Consider the following 20,467-nt stretch of genomic DNA (forward strand, 5'->3'; position numbering starts at 1 on the left):
GTGCTCGTAGCCTGACTAGTGAGCTGTGCTCACTTACAGTGTCTTGTCTTGTGCTCCTCGACAGGTACTCTGTGTGTGTGTGTGTGTGGGTGTGTGGGTGTGTGTGTGGTGTGTGTGGGTGTGTGTGTGGTGGGTGTGTGGGTGTGTGTGTGTGTGTGTGTTGGTGTGTGTGTGTGGTGGGTGTGTATGTGGTGTCTGTGGTGTGTGTGTGTGTGTGTGGGTGTGTGTGTGGGTGTGTGTGGTGTCTGTGGGTGTGTGTGTGGTGTGTGTGTGTGTGTGTGTGTGGTGGTGTGTGTGTGTGTGTGTGTGTGGTGTGTGTGTGGGTGTGTGTGTGGTGTGTGTGTGGTGTCTGTGTGTGTGTGTGTGTGTGTGTGTCTGTGTGGATGTGTTCTCTCGTTCAGCGTGATTTCTAAACCCTGCATCTACAACTAGAGTGCACGGAAACATTGTAACATGTGCAGTTGACTGCTGGCGATGGTCCTGAAATTTCAAACTTCAGCCTTTGACTACCAGTTGTGTAGCTGCTCATCAACAGACACAAACAGAAGACTATCCGCAAACATAAACAGTTATTTCACACACATACTAACAGCTTTCCACACACACACACAGACATGCATACAGTTGCTCATTCAAATTCCTTCATTCACACATCTATTTATATCCTTGGAAACTTTATCTTTTAATTTCATCATTTGTCAAAACCCTGTTAAGGAGCACCAGAGTCAGTCAATGTGGTTATCAGCCATCATCAGTTTACAATCTGTGATTTAAAGTTCATCTGAACTATTTAGTTTTCCTACACTTTTTGGGATCAAGATTTACTGCCTGTGCTCGTGGGTGAGATGAATTTGCTCCTGCAGGTGGCCGGCAGCCAGACATCTCTCACTTACAAACAACCAACAAAAATAAAAATAAAAAATAAGTAAGACAAGAAAGTGAGAAGAGCAGCAGATTCCACGTTTATAAGGCTAGAAGAAATGAATGAGAACGACAAGGAGAATGAGCGCGCTAAGTAGAGGGCGCCACTGGCTGTGAAATGGCCGCTGTTTTCAGCCGCTCAGGCCCGTCGATGGAAATTGGGTTCCTGGGTCCTGACTGTCATGTGGCCAGACGCCCATACATCAGCCCCCTGCCCCTCGCCCCTCCCCATGAGCCGAGAACCCACCGCCTGCACCTCGGCTCACAGGCTCATAGAGCACCACTGAGCTACCGCGCTAGCACAATACCTACAGATGACACTCACTTTGTGACCACTCACACACTCTCTCACACACACACTCTCTCTCACTTTCTGTCTCACACACCCACACTTTCTCTCACGCACACTCACACTCTCTCACCCACACTTTCTCTCGCACACACTCTCACTCTCTCTCACACTCACGCACACTCTCACACACTCTCTCTCACACTTTGTCTCACACACCCACACTTTCTCTCTCTCTCACGCACACTTTCTGTCACACACTCACACTCTCTCTCACGCACAACCACACACAACTCTCGCGTACACGCACTCTATCACAGACGACTGCTCCACCAGCAGACAAGCCAACATCTGTGCAACTGAGGGCGGAGGGTGTTTGAAGGCTACACGATGGCGAGGTAGTAGCCCTGTAACCAGATGCCACATGCAGAGAGCACAGAAACAGGAGGAATAATTGTAGTTGGCAAGCAGCGCCACATCAATGCGCCATAATCACGGAGTCAGAGGCGGACGATGGCGACAATAACAGTTCATCATCGGAGTGCGTGGCTGTGTGTGTGTTCTGCTTGTAGTGTGGGGCACTGGGTCCCCCTCCAACACCCAGTCTCAGGAGGTGTGTGTGTGTCTTGTGCTGCCCATCACCCTGTGGGGTCTATCAGCCCTGTCCTAGTCACGTGCCAGCCACCATGTATGTATCATTGTATCCCTGTATCCCTGTATCCCGTATCTCTGTATATGTATCTCCTGTTTTGTTTTCCTTTCCGCCGATGAAGCTGTCGTTGCCAGTTAATCTCGTCCCTCATTGCCTACTAATTCCATTCTCTAATGAAAATGTCGAGTGGGTTCAATGTATCAGGTACCAACGTTCGTACCAACCTGTGCACCTGGTGGTGGAGGATGCTGTGGTTCGTGCAGACCGTGTGCCCCCGGCATAAGCACGTGCACGTCACGCAGAGAATTGAATTAGAAGTCTGTCCTCCAGAGGGAAGACCACCATCTGGTTGGGGTCGATTCCAGACGTCAAAGAAAATAGTTAATTTTCCCGGCCCCCGCGCGGCGCCAGCGGTCACAGGTCAAGAAAGACAGGACTCTGCTCTCTTCACCTTCCTACAGGCAGAAACAACAAGTTGAGGGCAGATAGACAGAAGGAAGAATATTGGTTAGTCGGCGAGTCATTCGATTTCATCTCGTCCCACCCTGTGACAACACCGTATGTCCACCCAGCACACGGGCACGTGATATCAGCCAACGTACAAAACTAACGAAGGGAGAAGGTTCTCCTGCTTCCTTCTTCCCTGCCTGGACACGTGAACCACTCACCGCCCTTGCAGCCACCGGGCTAAATAATCTTAATCTGTTCTTACTGATCAACTCTCAGCTGAGCCCAGGAATCCTCGTCTTCAGACTTGCATCCAGAATCTGTCAAAATGGTTTCAGTCCTGTCTCCAGGCATTAAAAGAAATTTTGTGGAACGAACTACAGCTCAGCCTCCGCGGTAGACAAGCAAGAGGTAGAGAGACAGACGGAGGAGGAAAGAAAGACACAAGGAAATTGTACAGACCAATGAAAGCTGAAGGATGTATAGCTCTTAATAACATGGAATTGGAAACCTTCGATCAACAGAGGGAATCTTGTAAAAACTTTTTTGCTGAACCTGTGCAGACACTTTTTTCTACACTCGGGGCGGAATTTTTTCTTCCTCCGTTAGTTGTAACCAAGAGAGATTCATGTCCAACGGGTCAGAGAGAGACAGAGTGGTTTTTTTATTTATAAGAAATCAATACACAACACCTGATTAGGATTGAAAGTAGAACAAATAAAAATACAAACAAGAAAAATACAAAAAGACAATGGCACTTAAAAGGATACTAACGATTCAGATTAGCGTGACAATTACAATATTAATGGCGATGAAAATTACAATAACAATGACAAAATTATTTACTGGAATAGGATAGCATGCAAACAAAAAGTCACACACACAAACACACGGAAAGAGAGGACAGAGGGAAACATAAAATGAGAAAGGGAGAGATAGAGGACAATTGATAGAGGGAAAGATAAAGAGAGGGAGAGATGACCAAAAGGAGAAGTAAAGAGAGCGAGATAAACAGAAAGACAGATAAAGAGAGGGAGAGATAAAAGGAGATGGAGTGAAGGCTTGACGATGTTACCCAAGGCAAAAGGTGAGATGAAAGCAAATTATCTTCAAAGAGGTTACTCGCCCTTCACTGGAGGCTCACGCGCGGTCAGTGAGATGAAATAAGCGACGAGCCTTGAGCCTGGCGAACACCCGCTAATACAGATTCCACCCTGCATCGGCCTTGCTTCTCCTCCACTTCATCCTTCATTATCTCCAAATACTTTCTTCCTTCCTTTGGTTTTGTTATTCTGCCATCTCTCTCTCAGTAACCTGTGTTGATCAATGTTTCTGACCACAAAGGTCATGTGACTACAGACCGTCTGCTAGCTCTGGGGGTACAGTCGGGGGGAGAGAGATAAGACAGAGGCAGGTACAAGCTTCTCCTGTATCTATAGACTGACAAATACCAACGATGCAGACACTCACGTGATGTCACCTGGCAATAATGTTTTGTACAAGACCAGTTCTTGTAACCACAGCTCTCACTCTGCTGCTGTCTAGACAGACCCCCGTGGCTGCCCTCAGCTCTGTAAAACTATTTCTATTCGGTGTAATGTACCTTGAAGGCTGGTCCCTCCCTCGTCCTCTAAGCTTCTCGGATGATCCTTTTGGCGATCGTAAAAATAATATTTCACCAGTTGATGAGTTCCTTCGCTTAGTTCCTCCATAGACGATAGACAACCAACTTTTTCAGAACATGTTTGTCCATGTTGCTGTATACAACAGTTCTCCAGCTGACAATAACTGACATCGTGCGCTTGCCAGAAAACAGTTGAGTGTGTCGGTCAGCTTGTAACAGCCAGACACAGAGAATATAACAGGAAGACAAGATTTATGTCTGGAAGTTTTTTTGTCATTTGTACGAGACGCGATTGCCTGGGTGGGAAAAAATCATCACATGAAGGGCAAGACGAGAAAAAATGAAAGGCAACAAAGGAAACAAGAAAATGACGAGAGGTGGGTGTGGGGGAGTCTGTGGTGGTGGTGGCGGTGGTGGGGGTGGCGTAAACGCAAGGACTGCGGGAAACGTCTCGTTTAGCCTCGTATTTTGCCATTACTACCCATTACTAGTCATTACTGCTCATTATCCGAGGAACCTGGCAGGGCCGAGATGCCATTAACTCGTTGTGTCCGCCTCTGTGGTCAGCGAGGTCATCGCCGGGGCCAGAGGACAGTTCCGCAAGGGAGAGCAGTGCGCCTGCCACTAAAGTTGTCTCCCTGCCATCCATCCTCTCCCTTTCTTGCGATTTTGTTATTTTACTGGCGCTGATCAAGAAACGTAATCGAATAAGCAAGAATGCAACAGCCATGTATCAGCCATTACACAATGCACCGGGATTTATTGAGCAGAAACGAATGCCACACTCTCTGTGGTCTCCCCGCCTCTCCTCATCTTCACATCACCCGCTGTCTCATGGACACACGCACACACGCAGGCACACACCTTTGAATATAATATATTCTCTCTTTATATATATTACTCATGCATAAGGATACATATACACACACTTGGAAAGAGTGACAGTCAGATCATCGAGTACAAAGAAACATTAAAGCCTGAGCATGGAGGAGAAAAAAAAAACTCTTATACAAGAGTCGATAAAATGAGTTTTGGTATTTTTGAAGAGTACTTCTTGTGTATGTTGTGATCTCTCAATCAAAAGGGTGTAATCATTTGTAATCAAGTCAAAGATGTGCTTCAGTGAATACAGTTTAAAGTGCAAAGTCGGTCATCACGGAGGTCTCATGTGGCCTCGCGAGAAAGTCCGTGATGAAGTTTAGAAAAAAATCAGAGCAATAATTCACTGAAACTGTTCTGGTTTTTATCAGGATTCCTTTTAGCGGAATTAGTCTCTTGTGTACTTGTAACACAGATGCAGGTTCCCGGCGCATAAAAGCTTTCTAATTTTCCCCACCCATGGACAAATACGGTTTGGGTTGACAGTTCGCTGTCACTGGGGTGGGCGGCGTGGCTTCTACAGGTACAGGATTTATTGCAGGAGTTTGCGATTAAGTGTCACGTCCGGAGAAATGCACGGAAGTACAGAGAGGAGAATTGAACCCAGATGAGACGACCATCACAAATGACAAGTGAAAGATGTCCGAGTGAACCACCGAGCCACCCTCTCACACACGGAGCTGTCTTTGGTTTAGTGGGTCGTCATAGTCTAGCAGAAACTCACAGAGCGGGGAGGGAGGTGAAGGCTGTTTTATTGACTCCAGTAAATTTGTGGAAGATTGAAAAACGCCTTTTGGCAGGCGAGCAGTGAGGTTCCGATGTCTGCCACGGTTTTCTCACGGCGAGCTCAAGGGTTTCACAGCCCGGAGGTTGTTTTTGAACACCACAGCCCAGACAACAACATGCAGAGTATCAGCCGTCGTTTGGCGTGCACACACACACACACGAACACACGCACGCCGCACGCACTACACACGCACACGCATACGAAAAGAGAAAGAAGGAAAGTTCCTGATGGCTGTCTTTATGGCCGATGATATATAACTGAAAGCTCGGCAACACCAGGCCAACAGGGTGTCTGGCGTTGGTATCGTAAAATACCCGCAGCAGACGATAACAAGACATAACTCCTACACTGTGACGTCACGATCTAGCCTTATCACAACCACCCACGGACGTCCACCACCCGCTACCACCACCACCACCACCACTTTGTTACACTGCACGTGCAGTCCGTGTTGAACGATTCCCACTCTGCAGCCACCAACAGAAGAAGGTGGAAGCTAAAAATTCCCTTGTTTCAAACGCCTGCTTCAGTCGCGTCAGCTTTTGTGAACAACAGCGACACCAGCAGGGGACTTGTCTGTTGTATTGGTTCCTGGTGGAGAGTGAGTTGGGACCAGAAACACACTTAGTCACGTGAAGTAAGCAAAGAGATTATTTTTTGATCATAAACCGCAGCACCAGCCTCTCGCCCAGTGGATTGATTGGGACTGAGGGGCGCACAACTATGCCCCCGGGACGGGTGGCCCGATATTGCGGTGGGGGGAGAAGGGGGACTTAACACACTCCACGTTGAGAGAAATCAAAGCGAGGCCGTCGGCTGTCACGAGAGGTTTTCATTGTGTTTCTCGCCAATTTTCCTCCTCGGGCTGGCGCCTTGATGGACTGTATCCTGGGAGTGTACACAGAAGGGAAGAGTAAACAAGTTTCAGACAGAGAGTAGATATAAGGTGGGAGGGGAGGGACTGAGAGCATGCCCAGTGGGAAATCACAAGGAGGTGTAGTAGACACAACTCACGCTCTGTATGTGGGCAGCGCCATCTGCCTCAGCAACACTTCACTTCCTCCCATCCTGCTGGTGTACGATATAGTGTACATGCCACCATCATTCACACACTCCAGGAGGGACCACTCGCCCTCACTGGTTCTGTGGCCATAAGAAAACGGTATTTAGCCTTTACCTTACCTTACCTTACTTTACCTTACCTGTGCCATTTACGTGTGCCTACTGCAATATTTCAGGCAAACAATCAGTGACACCTGGCAGCCCACCAGCAAGTATTAATTAGACAGCTATGTTGACAAGCACCTCGCCTTTCTGTGACAAACCAGTCACTATGCTGGTGACATAGAACTGGTAATGAACTACTGGGTGTTGTGTTGACATACAACAACTACTAATGAACTTCTCGGTATTTAGGTGTCTGACACCATCGGTGTTCTGGACTCCTGCCGTTGGCAACATGGGTGATCGAGCTTCCAAAGTTCTTCAAGTCGCTGGATGGCAGAACTGCTTCCGATATCTCCGAGACAAATGATGTCAGGTGTATCAGTGTTTATCAGTGTTATCATGGCGTTTCCATGGTGAGGAACAGGAATCTGTTAAATCAAATATTATTATTAATATAATCCCAGTGTGGCAATGCTCTGCTTTGGATCTGATCACGTTTCTCGCTTTCTGAGTATGTTGACAGTTACAGATTCACTTCATCTGCAAAGTGCTCCCCTCCCCCATGGTATGTTACAAAATAGCCCCACATACATCATAGCCCCAAATCATTCACATAACCAGAAACTAGCCACAGGGCCTGCAGCAAGTCCCTTGCCCTGTGCCAGTTGTCTCCCCCTCTATTACCTGCACACCTGTGTGTGTGTACCCCGGGTGGCATGTCAGCAGTCATACATTAGGCAATCCTGCCGTCCACTGAAGTATTTGTCCTTCACTTCATATTTCTATGAAGACAGTGGTATATGTAAACCAGGGTTCAACCTGAGTCGTGCTCGCTGTCTATGGCGAAGGTGGGGTTGGAATCAGCTTTCCATCGCCATCTCCAGCGACTCGCACCTCTCCCAACTCAAACCTTACTCTACCCATACCCTGGTCAATGCCAACGAAACTGAGAATCAAAGGAAAAGAATTATGTCTGCCTCGTTTTAATGTATTAGTAGGCTGGAGTTATAGTCACAGTGTCAAAAGGTCAATGTTGAGGTCAAGCAACTTGCTCTCAACGTTCGCTTGTTCCAAATGATTGCGGCCACAAATATGGAGACTGTGTCCAGCCCACCCTCCACAGTCAATCACAAAATAACCACTCTCTGTGGCAGACAAGTCATTATGTTTACGAACAGGACATTTTCGTGAACTTCCATCTTGGTGTAATGGTGCACCAGTCAAGGTGCTGTGGTGTTGGGGGATGGAGCTTGCCACAACTCATCTCGCGGGCATGCACATGCGCGTGCACATCATCTGGTACGTGCACGGAGCGTGCTCCACCCTCGACAAACAGCCTGTCAAATCGGCAATAACATCGCCTCCCACATGGAGGTTGGTGTCAGAGGGAGAGGGTGCTCATGTCTCCGTCCGGAAAATGGAGATCTTCCAGCTTCCTCTGAGCATGCGCAAGGGACGTGCATCAGAGCAACGGCACGTGCAAGGAAAGACTGAGGACAGCTCGGGTTTGGTCTCCTTATCTTCGGTTGATTGTTTTGGTTTGGTTTAGATGGTTTGGGATTTTTGTTTATTTTTTATTTCCGCTGACGTCTACAGCGCGAAGACAGCGACGTGTAGTTTGTGTGGCTGTTGTCGCTCTCTGGGATGTAGGTCTGAGCGTGGGTCTAACGCTTTCCTCACGTTTTTGTCGGCGCTGTCTTCCTTCTCTCTAATCCCTCGCTCTCGTAAAGCTGAGGTGGTGTGTCTTCGCCAGAGTAGACATGGTATTGTCTGGAGGCAGCCAACCTCTGGTCTTAGACGGTTTACTGTCATGTTCTGCTGATGTACGAGCACTTGTGGCCTTTTGCTGGCTTTGACAAGTCCCAGAAACACAACCCTGACAGTTTAGAAAATGTAAGTCCAGCTTTTAAAAAAATAGCGAAACATTTCGAGATTGGGTTCGACAATAATAATAATCATCGTCGTCATCAATCATCATCGTCATCATCATCATGCGTGTCCGCTGACGTAGAGCACACCATGACAGTTATCAGCAACATCAGACAAGAGACGTCAGGCTGTGTCGTCATCACCAATGGTGCACCAGCTACACCAAGCACGTCTCCAACGTCAGATAACCGTCATCGTCGCAACCGCACAGTCGCCGCCAAGCCGTCCTGCCAGCAGCGAGCAGACGACAGTCAGTCTGTCCTTGCAGTGTGTTTGTCAACCTGCCTTCTTGCCTAACCGTCTGCAATGGAAGGGTGGTCAAGGCCCAGTGTGGTCGCTGTGGTATTGGCCTTGATGGTGTCCGCCATCTCCTGGTGTCTGAGTGCAGCGGGTAGGAGTCGTCCTGCTGACACCCTGTCTCTCTTTTCTTTGGTTTTGTTTTTGTTTCGGTAGTTGTTGCTGCTGCTGCAGTCTTTGCTTCTCCTCCTTGTCGGCATGTAGTCTGTTCACCGCAAGTCTCTGTGATGTAGAGTGTAGTCTATTGACAGCAAAGCAAAGATGGATGCAAAGTTTATTTATGACATAAAATTATTGGCTAAAACCCGAGTATTTCGAGAAAAAAGGACATATCTATTTTTGTTTCGTAATTTTAAATACTCTGACCCTAACGGAACTTCTTTCCTAACCCAGAAATAGTTCAACTTTTCATGCATTATTATATTTTTCGTTAACATCTTTTTGACTGATTTTTTTAAAGACTGTGAGTTTGTATGCACTGTGTTTTCTCATGGTGCCCTATAAGCAGCCTCTGGGGTCATGTTGGTTCAGGTCCGGTGCCTGGGCACGAAGACGTGTCTTACCGAGGACAGGAAGGCAAGACAGGGCTGACCGCTCAGGCACAGCAGCTCGTGACAGATTCCGACCATGACGGCGAGGCTGATGATGGCAGTGGTAGTCTCCACATTCAGTATCTACAAGGAAGTGGAGCGGAGGCTGTTCACAGTGGAGATGAGGATCAGGAGCAGCACAACGATCATCCCGCAGAGAGCGGGTCCAGCGGCTTCAACACCGAGCAAGAAATGGAGGATTCTCTGAAGGAATTTGCTGAAGCTGCAGCAGCTCTGGAAAAAGAATACCTCGACTTGCCAGCAGGAGTGATGCAGCCTGCAGCACAGGAGCAGCATCACCTGCAGAACACGGACAGCCAACCAGCGGCGTCCCTGACGCTCCACCTGGAGGATGAAAAAGAGAAGTCAGACATCCCAGCGTACCAGACATCCAGTGCCAGAGGTCTGCTCAAAGCTTATTACCCAATAATCTGCTTCTTTCCTTTTTTGGCATGGACGGAGAAGGGAGAAATGAAGGTGGTAGCTGTTACAGAAAACTTTGGCAAACTGTATAGGTCTTCTCATCTTCTGTGGATCGTCTCATTCTTTGTGGGTCATCTCTTTTTGTAGGTCATCTATTATTTTATCGGTCATATTGTCATGTCTTTGAATGCTTATTTACAAACTGCTGTCATCAACATTTCACTGAAATGAAATTCTCTCACAAACCGTTTCTCTTAATTGACAAAAGAGCTTCAGCTAGTCTCAAGCTCTGAAATCCGTGTTGTGATAAACCATCAGAACTGATGATGCATACTTGCTGGGGTCAGTTGGGGTTAGGGCATCCTGTTCAACCAATCATTCAACTTTTTTTCAATAATTCGTATCATCTAAAAAATAAACACCTTTGAGAGCATTTAGGGTGTATGGGAGGGACACAGGAAGCACCCTTCATACGATTCACCCACGCGGACTTACAAAAATATACGAATGAAAGACTAAGTGTTCATTTAAAGAAGGTTAAGCACACAGTAAGTAGGCTACATGTTGGGAGAGACACACAGGTATTCAGGATGCAGACTGAACGGCTAAGGCAATTCATAATTTAATTGAACCAATACAAAATTTTAACTAATCAGTTGATGTTTGAATGAAACAATCGAGGATCCAAGCGTGCGCAGACAGACAAGCGCCCAAGTGCACCAACGCCCTCGACAAAACACAGGAACTACTGGTGGTCAGGTCAGACAGGCGTCCAGCCAGCTAACTCTATTATGTTTTTTCAGGTGATGGGTCTTCTGACAAAAACAGTGCGAGCTGTAACCTGGCCAGCGCCCCGCGCCCCCTAGCGGGAGGCGATGAGTCGGTGAGCAGCGAGAGGAGGATGAGCTCGTCTCACGAGGCCAGTTCTGTTGCAGCAGATGCCCGCGGCCTGCAACTGGACAGTCGCCCTACAGAGACTGCTGCGCATCCGGCAACATCCAAGAGCGAGCTACAGATGGACAGTCAGCACATCGAACATCATCAGCAGCAGCAGCAGATGGCAGCACCCAAGCCAGGGGATGCTCAGCCAGTGTATCAGCCACCCAGCTTTCCGCACTTGCTCCCTGGGTTCAAGCCCACCGCCAAACTGCGCCAACTGGCGTCCGCCGTTGGTAGGACCGAGCTGGAACAGATGTTCGAGAGCTTTGTCAGCGGTTTCATTGATTACATGTCAGGTCAGTCCACGATAATAGTCCCTGATTAAAAATTAAAGTCATCCTCTCATTATGGTCAAGTCTTGATTAAGGTAGTGACTCATTTAGTTTTCATTTTATCTGTAATGGTGTTTTATATATATATAATGTATATAGTCAGTCACAAACCGCCTAGTAGCCTTGGGCAAAATTTATTGTTTTCATGTCTGTCCTTTATAGTTTCAAGTGCATTTGTAGACAAGATCAAACCTGTACAAAGGGTGGGTCTTCAACAGTTAAAAAAGTATTTCCATTGACTGGTTAAATCCGTAATTACAGTGATGAAGGAAGTGCGCCTCTAGTAACAGAGTATTTGTTGATCGTTCAGACTCAAGATAAATGTTTATAGTCGCTTTTACCGGTATCTCCTTGGTTACGATGATATAGCAGGTGGTTTCTTGCACAGTTAGATAGCAACAGGTCGTTGTCGTTGCAGATGTAGGAGAGGACGATGAGGACGATGAGGACGAAAGCCAAAGCTCGTCGGTAGCTCAGGACGACGTGGACTCGAGCAGCACCAAGCACCATTTCAGTGGCCACCACGTGACCCAGCAGGCCAACCAACCCAGCAACCCAAACCTTCAAGCAACGTCTGTAGACTTGGCCACGAATGTCAAAAATACAGACTCACCATCTGAAAACGAGAAGAGCTCAGATAGTTCAGGCTCCGCTGTTTCCGGCCATCAGGACGATCATGAGACAGAAAGTAGCGAACGAGCTGTCTGAATGAACAATATTTGGTAATGCAAATACAAACTAAAATGTTTCGTGACAATGTCACCAGTCCCGACAGTAAATGAAGAGAAAAGAAGAATATTTTAGCCAAACTGGGAGAAACAGGATCTTGCACTGCTCCTTCCCAATCATTGAAGAAAATTTGCCCCTCGATAGCTTGGAAAGAATGCGAACGATCATGCAGCCAGTCTTCATAATTATCCCCGCTTTCAACTGACCTTTTGATATATTTATTTGCTGGATGCTTGATGTTTTCTGGCCTTATACTCACAAAGTTAATGTCATCTGTCTCTAAGGATTACCTCAGACAGACATGTGTTTAAAATAAAAGTTGATGTCTCACGTGTCAATGGACAACCCCCAGTACATCTGCTGTAAGTAAAGCGTAATTCAGACTTCTTCATCCTCACCCTCACTAAATGTTTATCCTGGTCCCCACTTGGATCAGGCTCGTCCATTCCACCTGTCTGCAACACCCACGACCTGTACTGCGATATATCAAAGCATCATGCAGCAAAGTGAGTTATTCATCTTGACTCACCTTTGACATGATGTGAGTCGGCCATGACACTCCCAACATCCAACGATTGTGAACTGCGTTCTACATTTGTGGCAACTTTTGTATGAAAACTTACTTTTATGTTGTTTCAGTCATAGAGTCTGTCTTTTATTCTATCGCTGCAAAATAATGATACAACGGTAAACTTCATTCAGCTATTAAAACTATCCACATTATTCGTGTGAGTGTTGTTTGTTGAGACGGCACTGTTATAAACTAATATTAGGATTACATTTTCTCTAGCAATCAGTTGGCTCCACTCTATTTTTCTCTCTGTCTCTCATACACATTTTCTCTCTTGTTTTTGTATTTATTACAGATATCAGTGTGTGTCGTTATTTAGGGGGTGACACTATGTGTGTGTGTTTGTCCGTGTGTGAGCGTTTGTGTATAGTTAAAAAGAGAGAGAGTTGTATAACAATCCTCACTCAGCTACAGATAAAGGTATACACTAGTGACGTCAGCAATACTCCACTTGAAACCAGAGACAGCGCCTCCATCCACCTGTAGTAACACCCGACCTTGGAGGTAGAGAGCTGCCAACATGTGTCCAGACCTACACCAGGGATTGCCAGCAAATTGTTATTATTCAGAAGTACTTGCTTGATAATAAGACACGATATATGCTGCACTCATTGAAATCCATGAAGTGTTTTACTTACTTACGGGGAAGCATACTGGATTGATTGTAATACGTAATCAGCAATCTACTCAGGTGAGGTATTTACAATTCAGTAACAGGTTACGTGTGAGAAACTTTAGATGGAGAAATGGCGATAATTTAAAATAAACAACCAACTGAATAAAAGACCTTTTGGTTTCCCTGTAGTTGTAATAAGCAATGTTTATACAATTTCACTTGCAAGCATCCAGGTGAGCGCACTGGTTTTCTTTCGCACGTCACTATGCGTCACCTGCACTAACGTCACGCCTTGCCTCGCCCTCGTTACCAGAGTTACATGATGGGGGGCAGGGTCGACGAGAGGGCGCAGATGAAGGTGGTGCCACACGTGGTTTGGCAAACACTGTTTTCTTGAAATACTTTCTGAAAGTCATGGGGCATACAGCGCAACCTGTTTGGCGAACCTGCTTGTCCTCGTGTTTGCGATTTTACAACATGGCCCCCACAGCCACAGGCTCGCTTGGAATTGGTGTTTGCACCACCTTATAGGCCCGCTTGGAACTTTAAATGAGGAAACTACCTGCTATTTAAATGAGCTATTTCAAAGCCACCGGGAATTGTGGGACCCTCGCAGAGCACAATATCGCAACAGACGGTTGAAAACGAGTCGTTGGCTTTCCATGCAGATTGCTTTCTTGTCAACGACAGGGATCGAGTGCACAGGTATTACGGTATATACCAATTTTAATTTTAAATGATGATCGCTGCATCATTAAAATCCAAGTTGTTCTTTGGCATGCTAGTTCTGTATAACTGTTTATTGTGAAACGAGCATCAACTCAAGGAATTAAGAATCAGCTGATACGGCCCTTGTGCGCACAACATGACTATTATTGTTGTTTTGGTTGCTGTTATTAAAAAGAATACAAATCAGCCACTAAAATTACAATCTGCTGAACATGAACAGATTTTGACAGTACTGGAAAACTGCTAAATTTATCTAATTGTTTTCAAAGAAAAATTACAGGTACATCATAAAGCATAACATTCAAAACATCAAATGCAGAGCCATGTATACAACAGTCATCACAAATGAGAAACACAATGTTAATTTGGGCAGCTGCTTATTTATTTAATAAGATTCTACTATGTTGCAGTTGCTCATATCCAAGCAAAGGTAGCCAGCCTCCAAAACACATTTTCAAGGGAAATGTGTAAAATAAATAAAACCAAAATAACTGGAGCTGGAGCATGTGATGTCTACAACACTTCATGGCCCTTTTTCCAGCAGTTGAAATTCCTGTTGCCAGTAAAATGTCTCTAGTGGCATCAACATCTTTAAACTTGGTAAACAGAATGATTTATATATATACACACAGTAACATATAATAAAATTATTACATCTTGTCACAAAGGTTGTTTAAGATGGCTCAAAATATCCTACTGTGAATAGTTTGATAAAAATTTTGTTGTCAAGTCCAACAATACTGAGCATTCCACCCTCCTCCCACTCAACTTGTCTACAATCAATTTTGTTTGTCATGAAATATTCACAGACCAGATAATAAATTGTATATCTCAAACAGATCTATGAGCATACACTGTAATTTGCAAAATACATATATTAAAAAAATAAAACTTTATTTGGATAGAACTATTTTTTTTAAAAATGTCATCACTATACAGACATTAAGTGATAATGTGTGAGATGGTTGTATGTCATGACATAAAAAAGTTGAATTGTGAATAATTGCTCAAAACTATCAATATAAAAACAGTACAAAATATATGTCAATTGTAACTATCTTAAACAGACAATAAATTTAAAAAATGAAATGTTTCTGACCAGCTCAGCAAGTTTATTTGAGGAAAAAAACTGATTTTTCATGCTCATGGACAGTTACATTGCAACAAATAGTTTTATAGTTGATCCCACTGACAGCAAACCTCACCATGAGCCCAGAAGTAGTCACAAAATTTGTCTCTCGCTTCTCTTGCAGAAAGAGCAGAATGATTACCCGTGAAAAAAAGTCTCTTTCTTCAGAAAGTTTCTCTGTCTTAAACCATGCTCCATTTCTTTTTTTATATATATATATCTTGCCCATATGCACTCTGAATCAGCTGACCAATTAATATGCTAAAGTCATTTTCAGAGACACACCACGCTCGATCTACTTTAGCCAAAAGTAGTGTTTGTAGTCCTTATACAGACACTTTTTTAACTGACTGATTTTTTTTTAAATCTCACCTGTGGCTAGAAATCTCAGTGTCACAACATGCCTTTCGCCAGGTGAGATGCACTCGCGCATATTTGTTGTCTGCTTTGCGATACAAGGCTCTATAAGTTCCTGTAAGAGTCTGAATCCTCAGCACTCAGCTCCAGCATCACAGCATTCTATGCGCCTTGCTGGGCTCTTATTTTAAGCCATGGTCTTACCCACCATCTTCGCTTTGTCTTCTTCTTCAGTAAAACATGCTTCACATTGTGATGTTGCAAGCAACATCTCGTCGTCTGCTGAGTCCGCCATTTGCAGAAATCAAGGGACGCCACTGTCGCGCACTTTCTAACTTTTTCGGAAACAAGTGGATCTGCCCACAGAGAATTTCAATGAAGAATAGCATTTGTTTTTATAATTGATATTTTCAAAACAGTAGATCCTAAACATTTAAAATCACATTATTCCCTAAAAATTTCTAAACATGATTACTTTAGTAAATAAAGATTTCCTGAGAGGTTGTTGTCGTGAACAGACAATTCCGCTAGCAAAACATAGGCAGAGATTGTCTCCCTTTAGCTGTCAGGCTCCAACATGAACACCACCGACACAATGGTCGTCTAGTGGTTGCCGCGCCTCTTGAAGGCCCTAAGCACCAGTCGACAAACAACAGATACAATTAAAAAACAAACAAACAAAAAAAAACACATAACTTAATATCTAACAATCAACTAGAGGCACGTACATTTAGTATACAAAGCTATACTCATACCCGCTAACCAACATCACTCAATGACAAAACTCTTGATGTCAGACTAAACGTGGAAGCAGATATCGTCTCCCACGTGAGATAAGCGAGTTCATAGCAAACCAAACGGTCTGGTGAAGACACGACTTGTCATAAGCAAGAGACCTGCCAGCAAGTGAACACACTTCACTCCATGCTAAGCAAAAGCTGTTACAAGACATGGCAACGGGATCACACCACAAGCTGAGTGCTGCTGCTGTCGCCCTGCTGCTGTCTGCCCTGTGGTGGAGCCTCCATGCTGCTGGTAATTTTCTAGAATTCGGGAACCTGCGCAACTTAGAGCTGCTTTGCAGTTCTCTTCACTAAGTCTTATCAACATCTCCTAGGATACTCATCAACTGCTTTAGCTTCTACTGCCTGGGATTTGTGGCCAAATACTTTTACAATCAGAATTTTCACTTGTTTTTAACTTCAACAATTAACAAAGATTTCCTAGCATGTCATAAAGTCGGAGTCAAAGAACATTTCATTTCTTTGGGATGTGTGTTGGGAGTGTACTGGCTAAGTTTTTACTAACTGATGTTTTAGTGTTCAGTGCAGATGCTACATTAAGGTATTGTCAGTGGAAGGCACTGTTTGGAACTCTAAAGGACAGAAAAACTGTTGCAACTGTTTCAGATGCCGGAGTTTTGTCCCGTCATTTGAGCAGTATTCCAGACCAAAATCTACTTTATCCAAGTCCAACCGACGGTTATCGACGTTTTCTACGCCACAGTCAATACGAAGGTGAGTTTCTTATGAACACCGCTGCTCACACATCGCGTTCACTGACACACAGACCAGAGATGCCAGGGGGACTGACAATGTCAGCGCCTTGCAGGAAGGCCATCATGTCCTAGTCCTGCCCCGCAGTATCAGTACATCACTGGACTGTATTACTGTGGCACTAACTCATTATAACATTGTTATACTTCATCATGACTTTGTCCCGTAATACTGTAGGTACAATCACTCCTACAACCGCTAGTGATGTGGCATCAGATTCATTTGACATAGTTCTGGATTATTCAGGCTTTGGATTATTCAACATTTGGCTGTGCGACCTCAGCATTACGCACGCAGACTGCTTCACATAAATATTTTGGGTACTGACAAGTTCCAGTTTATAAAATAATCATCTGCATTTTACTGCGTGTGCTCACGAGAATTACGCCTTTTCACGTGTCCACTGCTTGACATGATTTCCAAACGGAACACGAAGCAACCAGCTGACTGGCTACGGGACAAATAAATATTTTGTTGTCACATAGTGCAATGAAGCGCAGAGCGCGAGATGCTGCCCATAAATAGAACTCCGTGATTTCACGTCACAGCTGTCAGCAAGAGAGCCGCAGTGACGTTCCAGCTGAGATGTGCGTCACGTTATGTTTCAGGTCATCCGTACACGCACGGAGCCATTCATCATGACCTGTCCGCAAGCAAGCCCTTGGACAGACCAAATTTGCACCAACTTTGGCATGTCGCCAACCTCTCCAAGAAGAGGACTCACCTTTGCGTGGGCATCGTCCCACACCTCTCCAAGTAGATGACTTCAACAGTAAGTGATGCACTGCGGAGCGGCTCTGTGAAACGAGTCTATAAGTTGGTCAAGGTTTTCGGACTGCAGCTTGCCCTCTGGTCCTGCATGATCCCCTTTCCTCTTGTCCGGTACACAGTGAAGACCCCCTTTCCTCTTACCCTTGTCCCCGGAGCCCTCCGCAGGCACGAAGCTTGAGCAGCCCGTAGGTCAGGCGCGCACCTGCTCGCAGATTCCTACCCGATACCACAGCAGGGTCACGTGTCCACGCGAAGACAGAGAGGTGAGGGCGCAGGGTGGACGGCGGACAGATGGAGACGGTGATGGAGATGGAGAAGTATAAGAAGATGGAGACGAAAAACGAAAACAAAATAGAAAAAAAAGGGAGACAAGAAGAATACGGCGAGCCTGCAGAGAAAGCAGTACATAAAGTCTCCATCGCCAGGTGGCTCCCACAGAACTCCTCCTCGAAGTCTCGCTTTAAGCTAAATATGTTTCTAAACATGTCTTTCTCTAAAAACTGACTCAGTCCCATGTTATCACTTTGTCTCTCTCCAAGAGCATCTATCCAGTGTTAATTTTGTTCCGAGTTTGCCACTGGTTTATTGCAACATCGCTCGAAGAGTGGTTTATAATTAATGTTTAGTTTGGCTAGCTGCTTCATTAGGAGTGCTATTACTGAATGTTTACCAAACTGATTGTTGACTTATCCACTTGGGTGATGTTGTGTAGGTGTAGCTGTGGTGTGGGTGTGCTGGTGTAGATGTGACTAGAAAGGTTTTCTCGCGTGTGTTTAGTCTTTCGATTGAAGAAATTTCAAGTTGCTGCTTATACTAATGACCTTGACCAAATGGTGTCTCATGTGTGACAGAATTTTCTTGAAATTTCCAGGTCCTAGGAATGACCGCCATCTAGATTCTCATATTGATGACCATCCTGGGATAAGCCAAATGCCAAAATCAAAATCAAGTCATATACTCGGTTTCCCCAATGATAGATGGTGTGTAATGACTAGAAGATGTGACTGACGACAACACAACAAACACACAAAAAACGAAACTAACGAAAGCAAGCAGACACAGTGAAGACAAAGAAAGTGTGGAGCATCATGAACCCAAGTCCGATGCCATCTAAAAGGTGTAGTGACACATGGGCCCTTTCAAAGACAAAACAAAGAAGAGGTCCAATTTATCTACATTACCAGAAGAAAAAAGTAAAACGTCAATGCCTCCATCCCCCCCCCCCCCCCCGAAAAGAAAAGAAGAAAAAGTTGAGAAAATGAACCCCTTTCTTCATCACAAGCAAGTCCACTATTACCACTGTGGTGTCTATAATTGAAAATCGGCATCATCAGTTGAGTAAATAAATCTGTTGTAACTTTTATTCACCAAGGGGTGACAAGCGAGTTGAATGGGGACCTATACATGTCACACCACTTCTTCACCGGCTACCAGCTACAGCTAGAACTGACTACAAGCTCTCAACTCTATTCTATGGATTCTTTGAAGGCTTCTTCCCCCACTACTTTACTGAAATCCTGTCTGTCCACTCTCCTGCCCCAAACCTTGGCTCCTCATCAGACTCTCGGATTTTACCTTCCCTCCCACAAAGGCAGTCACATACGTTCAAAGGATGTCCTCCCTCTGTGCTGCTAAGCAGTGGAACTCTCTTCTCATCACATTCGTCACTCGGACTGCAAGGCTACATTCACGCGCTCTGTGAACACTTGTCTGTTAACAAAGTACTTTCCCTGAATTACTGTTCTTAACTCCTTGGCAATACTGTCATGTTAACCCTCATGTAACGACTCCATCTTACACTGTTTGTATTATCTACATCCCTTCATCCGTTAGTTCAGTTCAGATGAGGCTCTAAATCAACACCTTGTTCAGTTTTTCACCAATAAAGACAGATTCTCCAAAGAATGTCACTGCAAGATGGCAAAAGGTTATTAAAAAAAAAAAGGCAATCTATCATTGATTGATCCTTGTTCTTTATATAAATAATTGCCAATAGAAAAATATGCCATGACTTTTCTGACAACCCAATAGTTGGCTAATTTTTAAGTTGATAATTTGATTAAGTTAATAATAATTAGTCCTGAGTTAAGCTGTAAATAACCAAATGACCTTTGGTGGGGAAAAAGACTTCCCTACTCATGAGGTAGAGAAAATTTATTTATAAAAATTATCCCTCCTGTTTACCCCTACTTGACAGGCCATGCAAGCAAAATGAGGAGGATTACAAGAGGAGCTGAGCAGATTGAACAGAGGGGAGTGGATTGTAGAGTTGTGTGCCTTTAATGAACTGCCACTTCGGCAACGCTTGTCATGGATAGTTTATTCTTTTTGTATTGGCTAAACTTGCTACAATGTAGCTCACAAACTGTCCTTTAGCCTATAGTTGGTGCCCTTAACCAGGGGTGGGACCAGTGTTTAAGTTTGTGATTTGGTCAACACATGGACCTACTGGTTTTTGTTTTGCTTTTTTTTTAAACACCATCAAAGCTAATCACACAATTAAGGGTAAATGCATGCCTTAATTACTTCATCACACCTGCTTTTCAGCCTGACCAGGCAGTTTATCTCTGTATATTTCTTCATCATGCCTGCTTTCAACCTGAACGACCAGTTTATTTCTGTATATCCCCCCTCCTCTCTTTCACACTTCATTGAAAACAAAAAGCAACAACCCCTCTATGATTAGCAAAATGAACAACAGAAAGTTTTACTGAAGTTTCTTACATGCATTCT

The 20,467-nt window shown here is 44.8% G+C and overlaps 1 protein-coding gene and 2 long non-coding RNA genes across 5 annotated transcripts; 2 read left to right on the forward strand and 1 right to left on the reverse strand.

The window, feature by feature from the left end:
• Positions 1-8,847: 8,847 nt before the first annotated feature.
• On the forward strand, positions 8,848-12,728 carry LOC112573520. 3 transcript variants are annotated; one of them, XM_025253992.1, is made up of 4 exons: positions 8,848-9,086; positions 9,524-9,985; positions 10,941-11,240; positions 11,695-12,728. In XM_025253992.1, exons 1-4 carry the CDS (start codon positions 9,002-9,004, stop codon positions 11,982-11,984), a joined length of 1,137 nt encoding a protein of 378 aa, XP_025109777.1. In that variant the 5' UTR covers positions 8,848-9,001; the 3' UTR covers positions 11,985-12,728. The 3 variants fall into 3 exon arrangements, with proteins under 3 accessions (XP_025109777.1, XP_025109784.1, XP_025109769.1); XM_025253999.1 differs by having other exon boundaries at positions 8,849-9,086; positions 10,944-11,240; XM_025253984.1 differs by having other exon boundaries at positions 8,850-9,086; positions 10,809-11,240.
• A 1,557-nt stretch (positions 12,729-14,285) lies between these two features.
• Positions 14,286-15,895, reverse strand: LOC112576176. Its single transcript, XR_003101777.1, has 2 exons — positions 15,423-15,895; positions 14,286-14,474 (listed from the first exon to the last, which is right to left on the reverse strand). It is a non-coding gene; the product is annotated as an uncharacterized LOC112576176 (long non-coding RNA).
• Positions 15,896-16,269: 374 nt separating this feature from the next.
• LOC112576169 lies at positions 16,270-19,095 on the forward strand. Its single transcript, XR_003101776.1, has 4 exons — positions 16,270-16,442; positions 16,817-16,924; positions 17,572-17,735; positions 18,606-19,095. It is a non-coding gene; the product is annotated as an uncharacterized LOC112576169 (long non-coding RNA).
• The last annotated feature ends 1,372 nt before the right edge of the window (positions 19,096-20,467 follow it).

The sequence above is a fragment of the Pomacea canaliculata genome, linkage group LG1 (genome assembly GCF_003073045.1).
Source record: "Pomacea canaliculata isolate SZHN2017 linkage group LG1, ASM307304v1, whole genome shotgun sequence".
In the NCBI taxonomy this organism is placed as follows: Eukaryota; Metazoa; Mollusca; class Gastropoda; order Architaenioglossa; family Ampullariidae; genus Pomacea; species Pomacea canaliculata.

Coding starts and splice junctions, on each gene's coding strand:
- LOC112573520 (XM_025253984.1), top strand. CDS start 9,002: ATGGAAGGGTGGTCAAGGCCCAGTGTGGTCGCTGTGGTATTGGCCTTG. Junction 9,986..10,808: donor CCAGACATCCAGTGCCAGAG/GTCTGCTCAAAG, acceptor ATGTTTTTTCAG/GTGATGGGTCTTCTGACAAA. Junction 11,241..11,694: donor TTTCATTGATTACATGTCAG/GTCAGTCCACGA, acceptor TTGTCGTTGCAG/ATGTAGGAGAGGACGATGAG.